General features: G+C 42.0%; 1 protein-coding gene across 3 annotated transcripts in view; it reads left to right on the top strand.

The window, feature by feature from the left end:
* Window positions 1–383: 383 nt before the first annotated feature.
* The window catches only part of EBF2 (EBF transcription factor 2), a 146,520-nt gene continuing 130,732 nt past the window's right edge, over window positions 384–16,171 (top strand). For 2 of the 3 annotated variants that reach the window (XM_074852207.1, XM_074852206.1), the window contains exons 1-6: window positions 384–888; window positions 3,422–3,578; window positions 4,541–4,604; window positions 4,905–4,960; window positions 5,339–5,412; window positions 11,839–11,907. In XM_074852207.1, the coding sequence (XP_074708308.1) occupies window positions 758–888; window positions 3,422–3,578; window positions 4,541–4,604; window positions 4,905–4,960; window positions 5,339–5,412; window positions 11,839–11,907 (551 nt within the window). In that variant the 5' untranslated portion in view covers window positions 384–757. Of the gene's footprint in view, window positions 889–2,099; window positions 2,241–3,421; window positions 3,579–4,540; window positions 4,605–4,904; window positions 4,961–5,338; window positions 5,413–11,838; window positions 11,908–16,171 lie in introns of those variants that run through there. The other variant, XM_074852208.1, reaches the window with a different exon arrangement.

The following is a 16,171-nucleotide window of genomic DNA, read 5'->3' as shown; positions in this document are numbered from 1 at the left end:
CACGGCAGTTTGAAGTCACCCTACCCGGGTTGCCGCCGCGGGCAGCGCGGGGCCGGGCGACCAACGGGCCGGGCCACCAGCCCCCGGGGCAGCAGCGCGCGGGCCGGGCCGGCCCCGGGCGGGGGGAGCGCGCGGGGAGCGCGCGGCGCGGCGGGACCGCCCGCAGCCCGCCAATCGGCGGCGGCGATGCAAATGAAACGCCCTTATTTGGGAGCAGGCCCCGCCCCCTCGGCGCTATGTCTGCTCCCACTCCGGAACCCATTGATGGTGACCGGCGGGGCAAGGACCGGCTCTGCCAGCCGCCGTCTGTAACCGGACTCTCTTTAGCTCCATTTCTTCCTTTCTTTTACAATTTATCCCGCTGTTGCTTTTTTTTTTTTTTTTTTTCCTCCCTCCCCTCCTCTGGATTAGGCAGCAATCAATCCTTCTCCCCGTGTCTGTTGAGAAACAGGTGATCCTTGTTAACAGCGATCAGTTTCTGGATGCAGTTTCCTCTCCTGCGTTTGAAGGATGATGATACCAGGCAAGACTGAATCAGCATAACTTTTACTTTGCAAGAGGAAAAACTTTTTTTCCCTATTTGAAGGCATTAAAAACACGTAGCATTTAAAAGCAGAAGAAGTTGGTTTTAAAGCTGAACTTCTCCACTTTCCTGGGATTTGTGTGTGTCTATTTCAAAGGCTGCGTCTTTTTTTTTTCTCTTCTCCTCCCTTATCTCCCAAAAGGAAACTGTTGCTAGTTGGAGTAGACTTTTTAAATGTTTGGGATTCAAGATACTTTAGGAAGAGGACCAATTCTGAAAGATAAATCTCTAGGTTCTGAAATGGATTCCGTCAGGTCCTGGGTCAGAAACGTTGGGGTTGTGGATGCAAACGTAGCAGCACAAAGGTAACCGTGACTATTTCTCCCCCGCTTTTTTTTTTTTTTTTAAGCAAGCCTTTTCTTTACTCTCTGTTGTTGTTTGCATTTGATATTAAATTTATTTTCCCCCCTTCTGCCCCCCTCCCGCTCTCCTCTAGTCAGTGATAATTCAAGGTGGTACAGCTAGAGCTAGGGAGAAGCGCTCCAAAACCGGAGAGCATCAAGAGCCCTCAAATCCACTGCGGGGATCAGATGACAGAGATCGGATCGTTCTTCCTTTTTCTGCACAAGGGGGGTGCGTTGGTTGTACCTAGCGATACAGACGACCCCTTCCCGATTTAAGCGTCCGACAGCCGAATAGGAGTGGACCAAGTTAGAATCAACTTAAATGTAGATCTTTTCCCCCGCCTCCCCCCTCCCCCCCCCCCCCCCCCCCCCCCCGGCCCATCTTGTTTTACTTAATTCAAGTGGCTACCGTAGGCATCGGCGAAATCTTAACCCGTGGATTCACGGCTGCTAGCTGACTGCAGCCGGCAAGCAGGGAGCGGAGCGTGGTCTGGAGCAAGAGGGGGAGCTGGGGGGGTGGGCAGCCGTGCAGAGCCCGGAGCTGCCTGCTCAGCCCCCCGCAAACCTCCCGCGTGTTTGCGGGGAGCACCTGCCTGCGTGTACCGGAGAGCTCTGCTGGTCTGAAACGCTCGTGAACACACCGAGCTGGGGGCTCGGCTCCTCGGCTTGTCACTTGTTCGGGCGGGTTAGCTCCCCCCCTGCTTTTATTTTCTCTTCTCAGCCAAGTCGGCACAGAAACCGTTATTCCAGTCTCTTCCCGTTAGGGCTAAGACGAGGAAAACCCTTTTCGGTCAAATATTTGGTTTTTCCTCGCTCTCTGGATACCTTTTAAAAAAATAATTTAGAAAAAAATAGTAGCGTCGGGGAAGGGGAAGGCTAAATTGGTCCCGGGAATAAGTTGGGTTTTATTTAGTATAGAGACAAGGTGAAGGGCATGTAACAGCAGATGGGACTTCAGATGGAACAGGGACCGTACAAAAACAGTCCATCCGTGCCCCCACCCACGGCCTGATCCGTGAGCAAGGTTTTCCAAGCGCTATGGGAGGAGTTATCAGAGTTTTATGAATGTCGATAGACGGTTTAATAAATACGATGGGGGGGAGGGCAGAGGTTTATTCCTGGGGAAAGCGAAAGTAAAAGGAAACGGCTCCTAAAAAGCCTCTAATTCGCGGGAGCGGTGGAGAGGCAGTCGCGTTGTGCTGGGGGTGGCATCGCCAGGGTTTTCTCAGAGATCCGTAACAAACCAAGAAATCCGAGTTCTTGCATGCAGAATGAGAGGAAGCCCCAAACTAGGTGCAGTTGTGGCGGATGTGGTGAGTTCACACTGTACCTATTTGGCAGTGGAAAACACAGGGAAACATCTGTAGTTCTCCGAAAGAGTCAAATACTTTTGCCAATGCAGTGGAGCTATTTTGGGGACTGAAAACCGAAGCTGTTCTGACTCCTAACTTGTCTGGCAGATAGACTTAATCTATTGAGTAATACGGAGGTGCTCATGTGCACCTATTTTCTCTGCAGTAGATAGAAATCGGCATTAGGGAGAGGGAGCTACAACTAGTGTCACGAAGAAATGTAGCTGCAGTTAGGGATCTTGTGGCTACGCAAAAGCGTTTGAATCTTTCCAAGCCGGCAGATGTGTGGGAAACGTCACTGCGTTTTCTGCGGTCAGGGACAAGATTTGGGCAAGGGCTAATTAACTTGAGTCTAAGTTCTTTCAGTTTAAAGCAGAAATTGAAGACCCAGGCATCGGTTCAAATAGGTCAGTGACTAAAGACTGCATTGACAAACTTCGCTGCTGAGGAAAGTGGATGCTCTGCTTGAAACTACTTGTCTTTTACCGAAAATGTAGGTGCCCCCGAGTTGACAGTCCGCTTGTGGGAATGTTTTAAGGTTGCTTGTCCTCTCCCGCAGGCAAGGAGAACGATGCTGGGATGTACAGATAGCACTTCAGACCCTCTCCTGTGTTACTTCTACCTCCCACCCTGCGTGTTGCACTCCAGAAATGAGTGTGACAGGCGAGAAGTAAATATGTAGAGGAGGAAGTAGAACACTTACTGCATGTAGCATTAACCGTCCTCCTGACATTCGGGGTCTGTAAATTATTCTTGTCCTCGGAGCGTAACTATAAAGCCAGCGGAGCCGAGCCGAGAAGGAGCGTTTCAGTGACAGCTCCAGCTCGGGCGCGGCCCCTTCCCCGCTGCCCTTCTGCCGCCGGCCCGGAGCCCTCCCGCAGCCCTCCCGGAGCCCGCCGGCCGCGGCGAGCGCGGAGCCGCCCTGCGCGCCCGCAGCGGTGGGAGAGCGCCGGGGCCGGCCCCGGGGGTGACAAGTGACCGGTCCTAACCTCGTGTGGCACTCGCCCAGGGTTGGACCGTTCCCGGCTTTTCTCTGAACGTGTTCTGCCTTTTCTCTTGTTGTTTTGCTGTTACTACTGCACAACCTGGTAATGTCTTTGTCTCTCCCCCCCCACACCCCATCCCGTATGTTTCCTCCACAGCGGAGTAGCTTTGTCCAGAGCTCACTTTGAAAAGCAGCCACCCTCCAACTTGAGGAAATCCAATTTCTTTCACTTTGTTCTGGCTCTCTACGACAGACAGGGGCAGCCCGTGGAAATAGAGAGGACAGCTTTTGTGGACTTTGTAGAAAATGATAAAGTAAGGCTTGTTATCTTTCTTCTTCTTTTCCTCTCCAGATTTGATCTTTTCTTCTCCCCCGTTGAGCTGCTAACTTTTAATACCTGTTGCCCCTAACAAAATACAACCAGCTCCTGGTCAAGGGTTCAGGTGCTTTGGTAGAGCTGTTGCCCTCTGTGTGCTGCTGTAGTTAAAAAGGCTTGCAAGCCTCTGCTGTATCGAGAATACAACGGGAATTTCATACACCCATTAGAAAGAGAATAAAAAATTGAATGGGGGACAAATGCGCTGCTTTGGGGGTTTTTTTGGTACCTACCAGATCTGCCAAGTTTTATTAGTAGCCTAAGAGAAGTGGAATCTGACCTGCAATATGTCATATTATGTGTTGAGCTTGATTATATGTATTTCTTAAGACTCCAAAGTCAATGGCAGGACTTGAAAAGCATTTGCTTTTGGATTTTAAATCCACATGTTGACCACGTTTTTACAATTATTTTCTTGGTCTTGGACAAGATTTTTTTAATTATGAAGGATGCTCATAAATAATCATATTGTAGGAAATTACACTAAAAAAACCCCCATGAAGAATCATCCCTGTAACACAGCCTTCAGGAAATATATATCAGTAATGACTCAATATAACACTACTGCAAAGTAATGACCACGTTCAATGTGCTTTATATTAACTGACTTGAAATGTATAAATTCGTCTCAGTGTATTGCCTTGAAAAAGTTGCGAGTGTAATAGCAAATAAGGGAGGAAAAGAAGTTCTTGAACTCCTACAGGAAAAGATGTCAGCAGTATTTTGTAGTTTGTCCTGGGTCATTCGGAAGGTTAATATATCCCAATCAGTAGATTCACCTCTCAGAATTTTAATGAACTTTGTTGTCACTTGCATCATGATTATCAGCTTTTGCATTTTAAATGTGCCAAGTGTAAGTTCTGGAAGAATTTTTTTTTTTTTTTTAATTCTCTCTTACAGGAGCAGGGCAATGAAAAGACGAACAACGGCACGCATTACAAACTCCAGCTCCTTTATAGCAACGGTGAGTCCCCTTTCCAGTCACCTTCTGTAAGTTGCCCAGCGAGGCAAGGTTAGTAGGTGCTGTCGCTATGATTTCTAAAATACACAGAAATTTCCTTGCATGATGCTCCTTCAGTGTGGGGCTGGGCTCTGACGTTTACCTGGTGTGGATGGGCTTGGGAAGCACACTAGAGGAAACAAACCTAAATGGTCTTTCTGAGGATCTTTAATAAGGGACTAGATGAAACTAAATGGTTTTGTTCTGATCTTAGGGAAAGATGCATGTAACGGCATTATTTATTACTCTCCTCTCTCGCTCTAGGTGTCAGGACTGAACAGGATCTGTACGTTAGACTCATCGATTCAGTCACTAAGCAGGTGAGCATAGCTAATACGTGCCGTGCTATCCTGTCCTGCTTCATCCTTCCTTCTTTCTTAATGTTGCCCTACATGTTTTTTCTTCTCTGGTTCATTTTTGTCTCTTGTTCATCTGTATTGCAGACCTTATTTTTGGGGGTGATTGAAAAGCAGTGCTCTTAACTATCTTTTTTCCTCTATGGATTGTAGGCTTTTATCCAATTTTAATCAATATTTATGTATAAGCTGCTTTCCTTGCTCATAAAGGCTTTGTGGGAAGGTATTTATTTGCAGGTCATGGTGAGCAATAGTAAAAAGCCTTCACCTCAGATCAGTATATTACGACAAATAAGTAACCCCCTGATGCTACTGGCTTACCCCTTTTCTTAATTTTTGTAGCCCATAACTTACGAAGGACAGAACAAGAATCCTGAGATGTGCAGAGTTTTGCTAACCCATGAAGTCATGTGCAGGTAAGATGACTTTATTAACAGAATATAATTTGTTTGTTTCCATAGATGCCAAAATGGCCTTTCGATGAAGTTGTAGGTAGGAAGAGTTTGATTTTGTTTGTTTTGTTGTTGAGTCAGATTCTCTGTGCAGGAAGACTTTCTTTTTACATGAGGATAATATTTGATTTGGGTTCAATACAGATATTTGGGTGTGGTGCTGGTTTGTTGTGGTTTGGTGGTTGTTTTTTTTTTTTACTGCAAGAGATTTAGCAACCCCAGGTCCACAGCCTGAGCTGCACTATTTTTGTTTAAACTGGGCCTTTATATGTGTTGTTTAAATGGAGACGTTTCATGTGCTTCTTTCTTAGAAGATTCCTGTTCACCTTTTGAGAATGAACAGTTTAACTTACAGATTTTTACCTGGAAACAAAAAGGCATTCCTCATGTAATTTTTTCCAGTGAACTATTTTAATTTTCTTAATTAAACTATCATCATTAATGTTCTTTAATTTTGCTTAGTTCTACTGCAACTGAAAAAGAAACCCCTCAAACCAAAACACAAATCCTTCTTTTCTATACCATGTAAGCAAAATTTAGGGGACTTCCACCTTTTTAATTAAGATGACACTATTTTTAGCATGCAAAGTTATAAATTAGCAGGTAAAATGAGTTGAGGATGTTTTTAATAACATTTGTGTAAGTCTGGAGTTACATGTACCTTATGTATGTACATTGTGCTTCCATGGTAACTTATTACTTTTCCTGTTCTTGCATAATTAAATTTTTTTCAATACATATAACAATGCAAACAGTCAATGTTCTTATATTAAAATGTGTTAAATTGTGCATAGAATGTTCTTTCATAAAATGAAAGGCAAAACCCATCTTGACCTTTATTAAACACAGTTTGTGATTTATTGTATTAGTGGGAGGGGGTTAAGCTGTTGGGCTGAATGTTGCTTCTTTTCATGTTGCAGTTGGCTACTTGATTTTTTTTTTTAAGTAGTCTTTTAATGTAGTAGTAAGAGCAGCTTATTTGGACAGACTTCTTGTCAAGGGAAAGTCTCAGTTTCAGTACTTCAGCAATTACATCAACTATTCCATTACTTTTTAAATATAATAAGAATCAAGTAAATGTATAGTGTTTATCTGTTGTGCTTTGCTCTCGCTAATTAAGAAAATGAGCATCGTTACTTTTGACGAACATTCACGTATGCATGCACAAGCACAGTGTGTCCCGTGTATGAGATGCATACGGGGCGCTTTACGAGGACCTGTAGATGTAGCAGTGAAGACCAAAGGTATAGTGCTACTTTCTGGCACATCTAGAACTTGCGTACATATTTAAATGTATGTTAGCCGTATTGCTGAAAGCCTTCACTGTAACTAGGTGAACATTAGAGAAGCAGAATCTTTGGCTTGCTATGCAGCTGGGTCCTGCTTTGTGATAACAAAATAACAGTTAGCGTACTTTGTCTTTCTCCACTGTTTCTGTATGGAGTACGGTTCTATTTTAGAAGTTAAAATATTTCAGCAAACTCCAGCACCTTCCCGCCCAAATGTACTTGTTCAAAATAATATCAGTTTGGCTTTTTCTCCTGCATCCTCTCTATGCCTTTATAGTATCAAACGCTCTGTTCAGCTTTTATATACCTGGCCTCCACTGATGTCTATAAATGTATTCTGTGCTTGATTTAAGGTAGTGTTCTACAAATGTAAACCATTATTCCGATTACACTGAACTCTCCTGCTTGATAGATTAGCTAGGGAAGAATTACAACTCAGGGATGTCCTTTCCATGTAAGACACAGATTAGTGAACGAAATCAAAAGCGCTCTGTAACCTAATCAAGACATTTGATTTTAAATGTCGTGTTTTCCTAGAGTACCTCTGAACAGGATGCTGCGTATTCTGGAGAGGCATTACACATATCACTTTGAATAATGCCAAGGGAATGGATCCAACTCTAGTTAAACTTGACATTTTATTTTATTTCTTTTAAGTACAATAATCAAATCTTCCTCATTGTGTGCTGCTTAAGTGGCAGCATCAATTTTTAAACCCCCTAGTTTAGTTTGCATTAGTAACAGTACATAAAAATTTAATGCACTGTACCCACTCTGCCGTTCAAATTGATGCCTACTGCTTTTAAAAAGAAGGGTCTGCCTGTCTTTCTGCTCCTCTTCCCGTCCTCGCTAGTTGAAGGTAGGCTTTTTTTTTGGTGTTTTTCTGTATGTAACCACACGCGCAGATATTCTTGCTGTATAGAGACAAGTGCATCCGAAACTCCGCGTCTTCCACTCAGACAGTGACAGATGCATGCTTAGCAGGAAAGTTGTCTAAATATTGATACGGCTACAACAATCTGTCATACCAATTGAAAGTTAAACTCTCAACTCTCAATAATTAGTGCTTTCACTGAGAGGCTCTATTTATTTGTTTGCACATCTGAAATTTTTCATTTGGGTTATTATGGCCCAATGGGAACTGTTCCTATTAGGTGGGTTTATTTTAAATACACAGTCTTTCCCCCCCAATGGTTGGAAATCAAGGTAAACAGTCTCCTCTCCTGGAATAACTTTTTTCTCCTCTTCTTTTTCTTCCAATTATCGACTAAGAGGAAACTAGTTGTTATGCTGCTGCCAGCAACCCCCTATGCCCTCAATGCTCAGAGGGTTAAAAGGTATTATAATTTGAACAGAAGTAGTCTCAGGGCCTACAGCTGGCTAATAACAGAGTTGTATTGAGTGCAAGCAAGCCCCACAGCTGTGACTTTCGCCACAAGGCTCAGACTAGACGGGAGCTCTAATCAGCTGGGCCAGGCGGCCACTGGGGCCTGTGTCTTTATCGGCCAGATGGTGTGAATTTAGACACTTTTGTTATGCAATTGCAGGGAGGAGTTGGGGAGAAGAAAACAAAACAAAGGCCACCATGCTGTGAGCTTATTTGAGTTTGAAATTAGAGACAGATTTTTTTTTTTTTTTTTTTTTTTTTGGGTGGGGGGGTGAGGGGAGGGAAGTTGAGGGCTGAATTTTAAAACCATTTTAGTCAAGTGTGAAGAGCGAAAGGATGCAAGTTTGCCTTTGATATGAGCCTTCTGGAGTATTGAGTTTGGAGATCTGGTGTTGTCTGTGGTAGCTTTTTGGTTTCTGTGTTTCTTTTTAGCTTTTTTTTCAGGACTGTTCGTAACGTAAACCATTCTTTTTCCCAGGTACATCTAGTTAGAGGGGAAAGTATAATAATACAAGGGGTAGAAAATAGAAGTCTCGGGCCTTGATATTTTTGTTTTAAGCAAATGAGCATCTCAAAAGGTATGTTTGTAGCACAACATTGTAGCGGAAGTGTAAATTTTAATAGAATATTATAGGCTTGATCGTGGACCACTGAAGTTTGAGATTTTTTTGCCACTGACTTAAATTGGAACAAGTCAATTCTGTTACAGATGGCACTTGTAAAACAAACCCAGTGGAAATGTTAGTGCTTGGATACTGTGGTGAAATACTTGGAAACTGGGATTTAAAGAGGTACTTTTGCTAAAATGCTGGGGGGGAAACATCCTCAGTCTTTTAAAGCAGTGCGAGTTACGTGTGAGCTGGTCACTCACTGGAAGTGACTGTTTTCCCCAATTAAGAAATTTTTTCATATATGTTTGGGCTCAAAAAGCATTATGGTCAAAGGGAAAAAAAATCTAGCACTCTAATGAAAATCTGTTACACAATGTGATAAGAATATAGATATTTGTAAAATATTTGGAGAACTTTAGCTGTAAGCCACAGTTTTACAAGGAAAACTTTTAAGTAATACAAATGTAAAGTTCTTAACTGCAACAATTGTGCAAACTAAAATAAAACAAGATGTGCTTCTTTCAGAACCCAGCCATGTTGTACTCCAGTCTCACATAATTCATTCTAAAACACTTACTATGCCAAGAACTGGCAACCTCTCTGGGAAGAGTACATGAGCTGATGAGATGGGGTGGAGGTACTGCTGGTGTATTCTACTCAAACGTTACTGTGGTGTAGTGCAATCAGAAATATTTTTTTTTATGACCAGCTGCATAAGTGAACACGACTAAAGGATATCTCATTTAGTATTATTGCAAAGAGAGGAAATGACTGCTGTTTCAGCTAGCTGTAAAAAAACCAGAAACAAAACTATTTTAAAAATTGAGTTCCTTTTGTTGTTTTATTATAGCGGCATGTAAACCAGCAAGGCATTTATTCCTGGTGTTATTTCCAGTGCAGTGTTATATTGGACATGTCAGAAGTACATGGCAAATTGATATTCTTCTGAATGAGGGTTTTCTGCTTTTTGTGGTTTTGTTTATTTTGCTTTAGAAAATATCTCACATCTTGACTTTTAGTACAAAAATATGCAATTCTTCGTAAACAATCATTAGGCAGTGAAATGCATAAAAGATGCACTTAAAACAAAGTTGGGTGGGATATTCTTAGCTAGTGTGAATTACCATAGCTTCACTGAAGTCGATGGAGCTATGACAATTTACAGCAGCTAGAGGGTCTGCCCCAGGGATTTTTAAATATTTAGTGTATCCTTTTATTTTAAAAGGACTAGCATCGATGAATAAGTGCAGGTTTGAGGCAAAGGAAATGTAGGAATGTTGAAACGGTTAGAGCTGCTATTCAAATAGATCTGCTAGTTGTAGCTCATCTTGCTGGGCAATTTCAACTTGCAAACGGGAAGTTCCTGGCACACACTGTAACTTAGGGAGAAAATGCACGCATTTGAAATTTTTCATATCAGAAAGAAGAGTTTTGTCTAAATGTTTATTTTAAGTATTTATAATTGAATATTAGGCATCTCAAAAAAAAAAAAGCTACTCATATTTTGTACTGCCTGCAGTGAATTCAAGCATTTAATTTAATTTTTTTTTTTTTTTTTTTTAATTGCTCTGCTTGGAATTGCTCCCCAGTTGGAACAACTGTGGGATTCAGACTGACTTGAGAGTTTTGCTAACGTATTCATCACCTATTACACCACTGTACAGAAACCTAAACAATTTCTTCATTCCATATGTGCAAATTTGAGCAACCTCAGCAGAATGTGAAAAACATAATTTGGAACGGCATTTGTGTAACTGAAGGCAGAATCTGCTCTGGTGACTTTTGAGGCATATGGGACTTCTGATACAGTCTACTTTAGTTTTGGATGCCCCCATCTTCCCCCTCCCATGTTAGCTTGGGTTGGAACAAACTCTCTGCACGTCAAGACAGCTTAAATCTTCTAACAGACGTCTATGTTGCTACAAATTTTTAAAATTGAGAATTTTGGATCAAGGACTGATTTTTAAAGTCTGTTAAACTTTTGGTACTCAGCTGGTGTATATGCAAGGAGCATCGCCCATGTCAATGAGTATATCAGTGGAAATCAAATAATGACCTGTCTCTGTTTGTTTGTTTGTTTTTTATTATTTAAAAATGAGAGAAGGAAGTGCACTGGTTCTGTTTTTTCCCGAAGAAAGTTTAATTCACTGGGAGCGAAGAACATCAAATAGTTCCTGAGTGTAGGTTGTACTCTTCTGTACCATCTCCTGATACATCTGTGTATGTATGTACACATTGTGCATGTGCACATACACACACGTCTCTGCATACATGTGCATGCACACGCATCTCATTCTGCAATACGTACCTTATTGCAAGCTCCTGAGGGAGGGTGACAGCATCGTCCTGCATTTTCTTACCAAGCCAGATAAATGTATTTATTTTATGTCGTGAGCTCATCAGAGAGAGTTCTGACCTCTGTACAATCACGATGGTGGCCACACAGTATAAAATCTGCATAAATACATGCTTCATTTTAAGGGCTTAGCATCACTGAAACAATTGCAATGGGGTTTACAGATGAAATACCAACTTGAAAAACATCTCTTCAGATCCTTGGTAGGAACTAAGTGTGTTCGGTTTCTGTTTTTTCACTGGTGTTACTATAGTGTTGAAGTTTCCTCTAGGCATATGAAACTTAGGGGTTACTAGATATTTAATAATCAACAGATCAGTTATTCAAATATAACAAATCATTAGGTTGCTTATAGTCAGTTCTAACACCTTCTTTTGATGGACTTTTAACCATACGTAACACATGATACTTATGCCTGTAATGTCATTATGACATTTGTTAATCATTTATTAAGCCTTTATGAATAGCACCTTAATCTAAAGTGTGACCGTACTGCTGTTCATTTTTGGCTGGGAATTTAAAAAAATTCTACGCGGAGCCAAGTGCCAAACTCCAGCTGGAATCAACCTGGACTTGGGCACCCAATTCCCTTAGTTCTCCCTTCTGGAAAACCTAGCCAGAATTTCCTCAGTCACTCTTCCAGGCATATATTGAGTCCTGAAGGTTTGCCGACAAGACCTCTAGCTGGTTGCTTTGCTATCAACTGTCACAGTAATTCTTTGACTTTGGTTTTCTTTTTCTGTGTAGTCGGTGCTGTGAGAAGAAAAGTTGCGGCAATAGAAATGAGACTCCGTCTGACCCCGTGATCATTGACAGGTAGGAAACAAATCCTCCTTTTCCCACAAAAGGAACCTCAGATAGTTGTCTGTGCTTTGAGGTGGCTGAGGGTCTTTCTTGATGGTTATCCGTCAGTGTCTGCTATTTGAAGATCTCTGTGCTTCATGATTCTTACAAAAATTCCCGCCTAAGAGTTTGTTAGCTTTAGTCCATCGGGGCTTACCTTGCCAAATTATTGATGTTTATTTTTTAAGTTCTCTGTGTATCATTTTCATTGTGACCAAATATCCCATGTATGCATCTGGAATATTTTCTGTTCACCAGGGATATGATCCAACTGGATTACCGAGGCAGATAAAGCTCTGAGCAAAGCTCTGAGCAACCTGGCAGCTTCAGTAATATTTTTTTAACATAATAACAATATTTTTGTAGAAATGTGGGGAGGAAGGAAGAAAGCGGTAAAGGCAGAAGTGCAACGTATTAGGCAGGATTAAAACTGACAGTTTGGGGATTGTGAGCAATATTATCTAGAACAGCAGCTTCATATATTACTTGTTTCCAGATCCAGGTCTAGATTCTGCTTGCCAGTTTCTGGGTAAATAACATAAACAGGGGAGAGCAGCAGTTTGTTAAATCATGAACTGGCACATAAAATTTGTGGAGGCTTAGAAAACGAGCCTGTGGAACTCACTGCCTCAAAGTGGTGTTTGAGATGTGGAGTTCAGCAAGATTCAAAAAGGAAAAAAATAAGAATAGACAGAGCTGTATCAGAAAGAAGTACACAACCAAGATCTCCAGAAGGAGAACAGTAAATAAGGAAAAGTCAGGAAGAAACCTTTTCCCCCTAGATTATTCAATAGTAACTGTTTAAAGAGTTTCTTTTCCCTGAAGCAGCTGGTACAAGGGGCCAGTGGAGAGCTGATGCTGAAGTGGATTAATTGTGGATTCAGTTTTTATGTCTGTATGTGTCTGGCATGTTCTATCTACAACCTAATAAGCATTATTTGTCACAGTACTTCTTGTGAATTTGTTTTGGCATTCGGAATGGTCAAGCTGGTTTGAATAAAGATCTATAATTATTTCCTTCATTTTTTCATCACAGAGTTAATCTAAATAATTTTGGAGCTTAGACGTGATGGGGTTCTTCCACTCCCTTTACTCCATGTTTTTCCCTTTTCATTTTGTACTTAGAAATTGTGTTTGGGGGCAGAGTTCCAGCAAACTGGGCTGTTTGTGTGGGTGTGAGGGGCAGTTTCCTGATGAGAAGCAGAAGTCCTAGATATGCCATCTTGACCTTTTCTATGAAATTTCTAGCTTATTTTTGGCTGTGTTGATGTTTGGTATGAATCTGCATTTGGGAACTTTCCAATCTGAAGTCTGAATTCTCTGAAACTTGTCTTGCCGCTAGAGAAGCGGCGTGATGTAAGGCAGTATATTAGAGTTAAGACCATGAAGGGGTTAGTTCCTACCTCTAACTGAATTTGTCATTGTGAGCAAGCTGCCCATTCTTAGGCAAAATGAAGATTCTGATGTTTTCTGTGGGGATTTGAGATCTGTTGATGTAAAATGCAATGGAAGTGAAACTATTAGAAAGAACAGGGTTATCCTTTTAAACAACTGTGTGTAAAATGTGCATCACAAGTCATCTGTGTGGTCAATGAGTCCTAACCTTTCCGAGCTTGCTGTAAGCCTAGAACTTTTATTAATAACTCCCCTGCTAACAGCACTCTGCCCGTAGGCATCCCTTTCGCATGGAAGCATCCTCTGGGTTCAGTCTGGCAGGTTCTTGCTGAGTGTCAGTTCTTCCCTTTCATCTGTGTGTGTGCGTGTCTCAATTGCAGGTGAAATTTGGAGTTCAGTAGGAGTAACAATAAGGCAGATGAGAGAAATAAGGGGTACAGCCCAATAGAGCTGTTTCATTTGGTTTTAAAAGCAGTCACTATGTCGGATTTAGGCCACAGAGGAAAGAAATGATTACAAATCTGCACTGCTGTCTGGAGGTGGCATGGTTTAGTGAACAGAAGCTAAACTCAAAGATCAATCTTTTTCTTGTTCTACCGCTAATCAGTAGTGCAGCGTCTAGCAAATGACTCCCTCTTCTGTACAGTTATTTCTATTCCACCACTTTACCCAGTTAAACAAGGTTTGAGGAGTTGAGGGATAATCCTGTGTACTACATCTTAATCAACACATGTAATGCAAATATAGTAACAAAGTTATGCTGTACATGTCTGTGCACAGAGGAATTCATTGTCTAGTCTGTCATCCTCAGACATTTCCACAGCAGTAAGTGCAACTACTTAGGAGTTTCAACAGTCCACTCTCCCAAGCCACATTCAATGGGGCTAATCTTTCTGTTTTTCAAACAAGCAGGATACTCTGCTGGAGAGCCACGTGTGTTCTCAGCTAGCTTGGGAGTCTGGGTAGCAGTGTTTTTACTTATTTAGGGGGTCTTTATATGGCTTCTTTCGAAGAAAACATCTAGGCTTAAGAAGTTGGTAGCAGGTGGAATAAAATTTCTGAAATGCAGCTTGCAACCATCTGCAGGCCAGTAAATACGGGAAGATGCTCAGTTCAGTGTTGCCTTTATGAGGGATTTTTTTGTAGTTTAAAATGAACTACAGGTTTTCTTTAAAAATAAATAATAATTGGAATGAGGGTGTTTTTTCGTTGTTTGAAATGCTAGGTAAATGTAAAAATTTGTCATGTAACAATGTAGCTGTTACGTTCTAGCATGTCTCTAGAGAAGTGGAAAAAATGTAAAACGGAGAGAGAAGGGATTACAAAAACACATTTGTGTTATGCAGAGCCGTGTCTCAACAGCGCGTACGAAGTGAAACAGGACTAGAGCTTTCCATTGAGAATAGAAGGAAAATGGAGGCCAGAGAAGAGCTTGGTTGTCTGGAGGTGCTAGGTTCTCCCTTTGAGCCTGGGTAATTAATATGCATTGCTCCTGCTGCAAGAGTGTGTGAGACAGTTGTGGCTGGCGCTCAGGAGGTGCCATCTGCATTGTAATTCCAGCTGTGTGTGGGGACCTACATGGTTTGATTGTACAGCACAGAAAAGACCAACATCTTCAAAGCTATAGTAGGTGACTACCATAAGGTGTGAGAGCAGAGATGGAACCCAGTTCAAGGTCGAGCTGTGTGTGTAGCTTAGGTCTAGCAAGTTCTGGGTTTGATTTGCAGCTCCCACAAAGGCAGTGGCCTACTCAAATGTAAAGGATTGGGGAGGGCACCCACATTACTAATCTCTAAGCTGCTTTGCTGTACAAGCAGCCCGTGCATGGCACGCAGGTTCTCTCAACAGCAAAGGAGCTGCAAGGTAAGGGGTTTAGTGTGCAAGGAGAAGCAAGCTCTGTATGGCACTCAGAGCTATGCTCCTGCCCAGTGGGCACAAGTTAAATTGAGTGCTCTGGGTACCTCCGAGGGCGGTGAAGCAAGGAGAGGCATTGCTACTGGGTAGAGATATGCACCGATGGCTGTACTACTGCAACTTTATTGTTCGTTGTTTTTCTTTTTTGCTTGAGCTAGCTAAGTGGCTGCATCTGGTGTGCCTGTCCATGCTGTGGCTACATGCTTCTGACCTTGCTATCGATGCACCCTCCAAACCTCACGAGACTAATGAAGCATTCAAATCGGTTGGGGTTATAACTTGCCATCCAATGTTGCACTGAGCTAAACATGCACCAAATTTAGCTGAGTTCAGGGACTACATTATAAGTTGTTGCAAATGAACGTAACTCCATCAGCAGTACAGTGTTTTCCCCTTTATTTGTTTCTCTCCCTGCTTCTTTGCTTTTTATAGAGACTGATGCTTAGACTATTGTGTTGGTTTACCTGTTTATTGCTGTAGGGAGGCACAATTCGTTCCAAATCATGGAAACTTGTATTGCTGTTTAAAAAGGAAGAAATAGTTCAGTGGGGAAAAAATGTCAGCCATGTTGCTGCTGGTTTTTTTCGTCTCCTTGAATGCATTCCAAAAGTTCTTATGCTGAATAAAGCATTTCTGCTGTGACCTTTGCTCTGGGGACTAGATTTAGATCCTAAGGACCCTGTAGTTATTTTTCTGTTCACTCTTGGAAACTAGCACTTTTCTGTATGAAAGGGAGCTTCTTCACTGAAACATGCTGTGTACCCTCTCCCACCAACAAAGACCTGTAGGATACATTAGAGTATTTAGGTTCCTGCAACATCCTGACTCACAGTTCCAGTGTAACTCGGAGCAGAATCTGACTTCAGAATGCTGCCTCTGTTGTAACAGCAGTGATAGAGCTCAAATCCTGCAGTGCTGCTATTGCAGC

The sequence above is a fragment of the Strix uralensis genome, chromosome 28, assembly GCF_047716275.1.
Source record: "Strix uralensis isolate ZFMK-TIS-50842 chromosome 28, bStrUra1, whole genome shotgun sequence".
In the NCBI taxonomy this organism is placed as follows: Eukaryota; Metazoa; Chordata; class Aves; order Strigiformes; family Strigidae; genus Strix; species Strix uralensis.
Note: the sequence above shows the minus strand (reverse complement) of the source record. Positions and strands in the feature narration are given on the sequence as shown.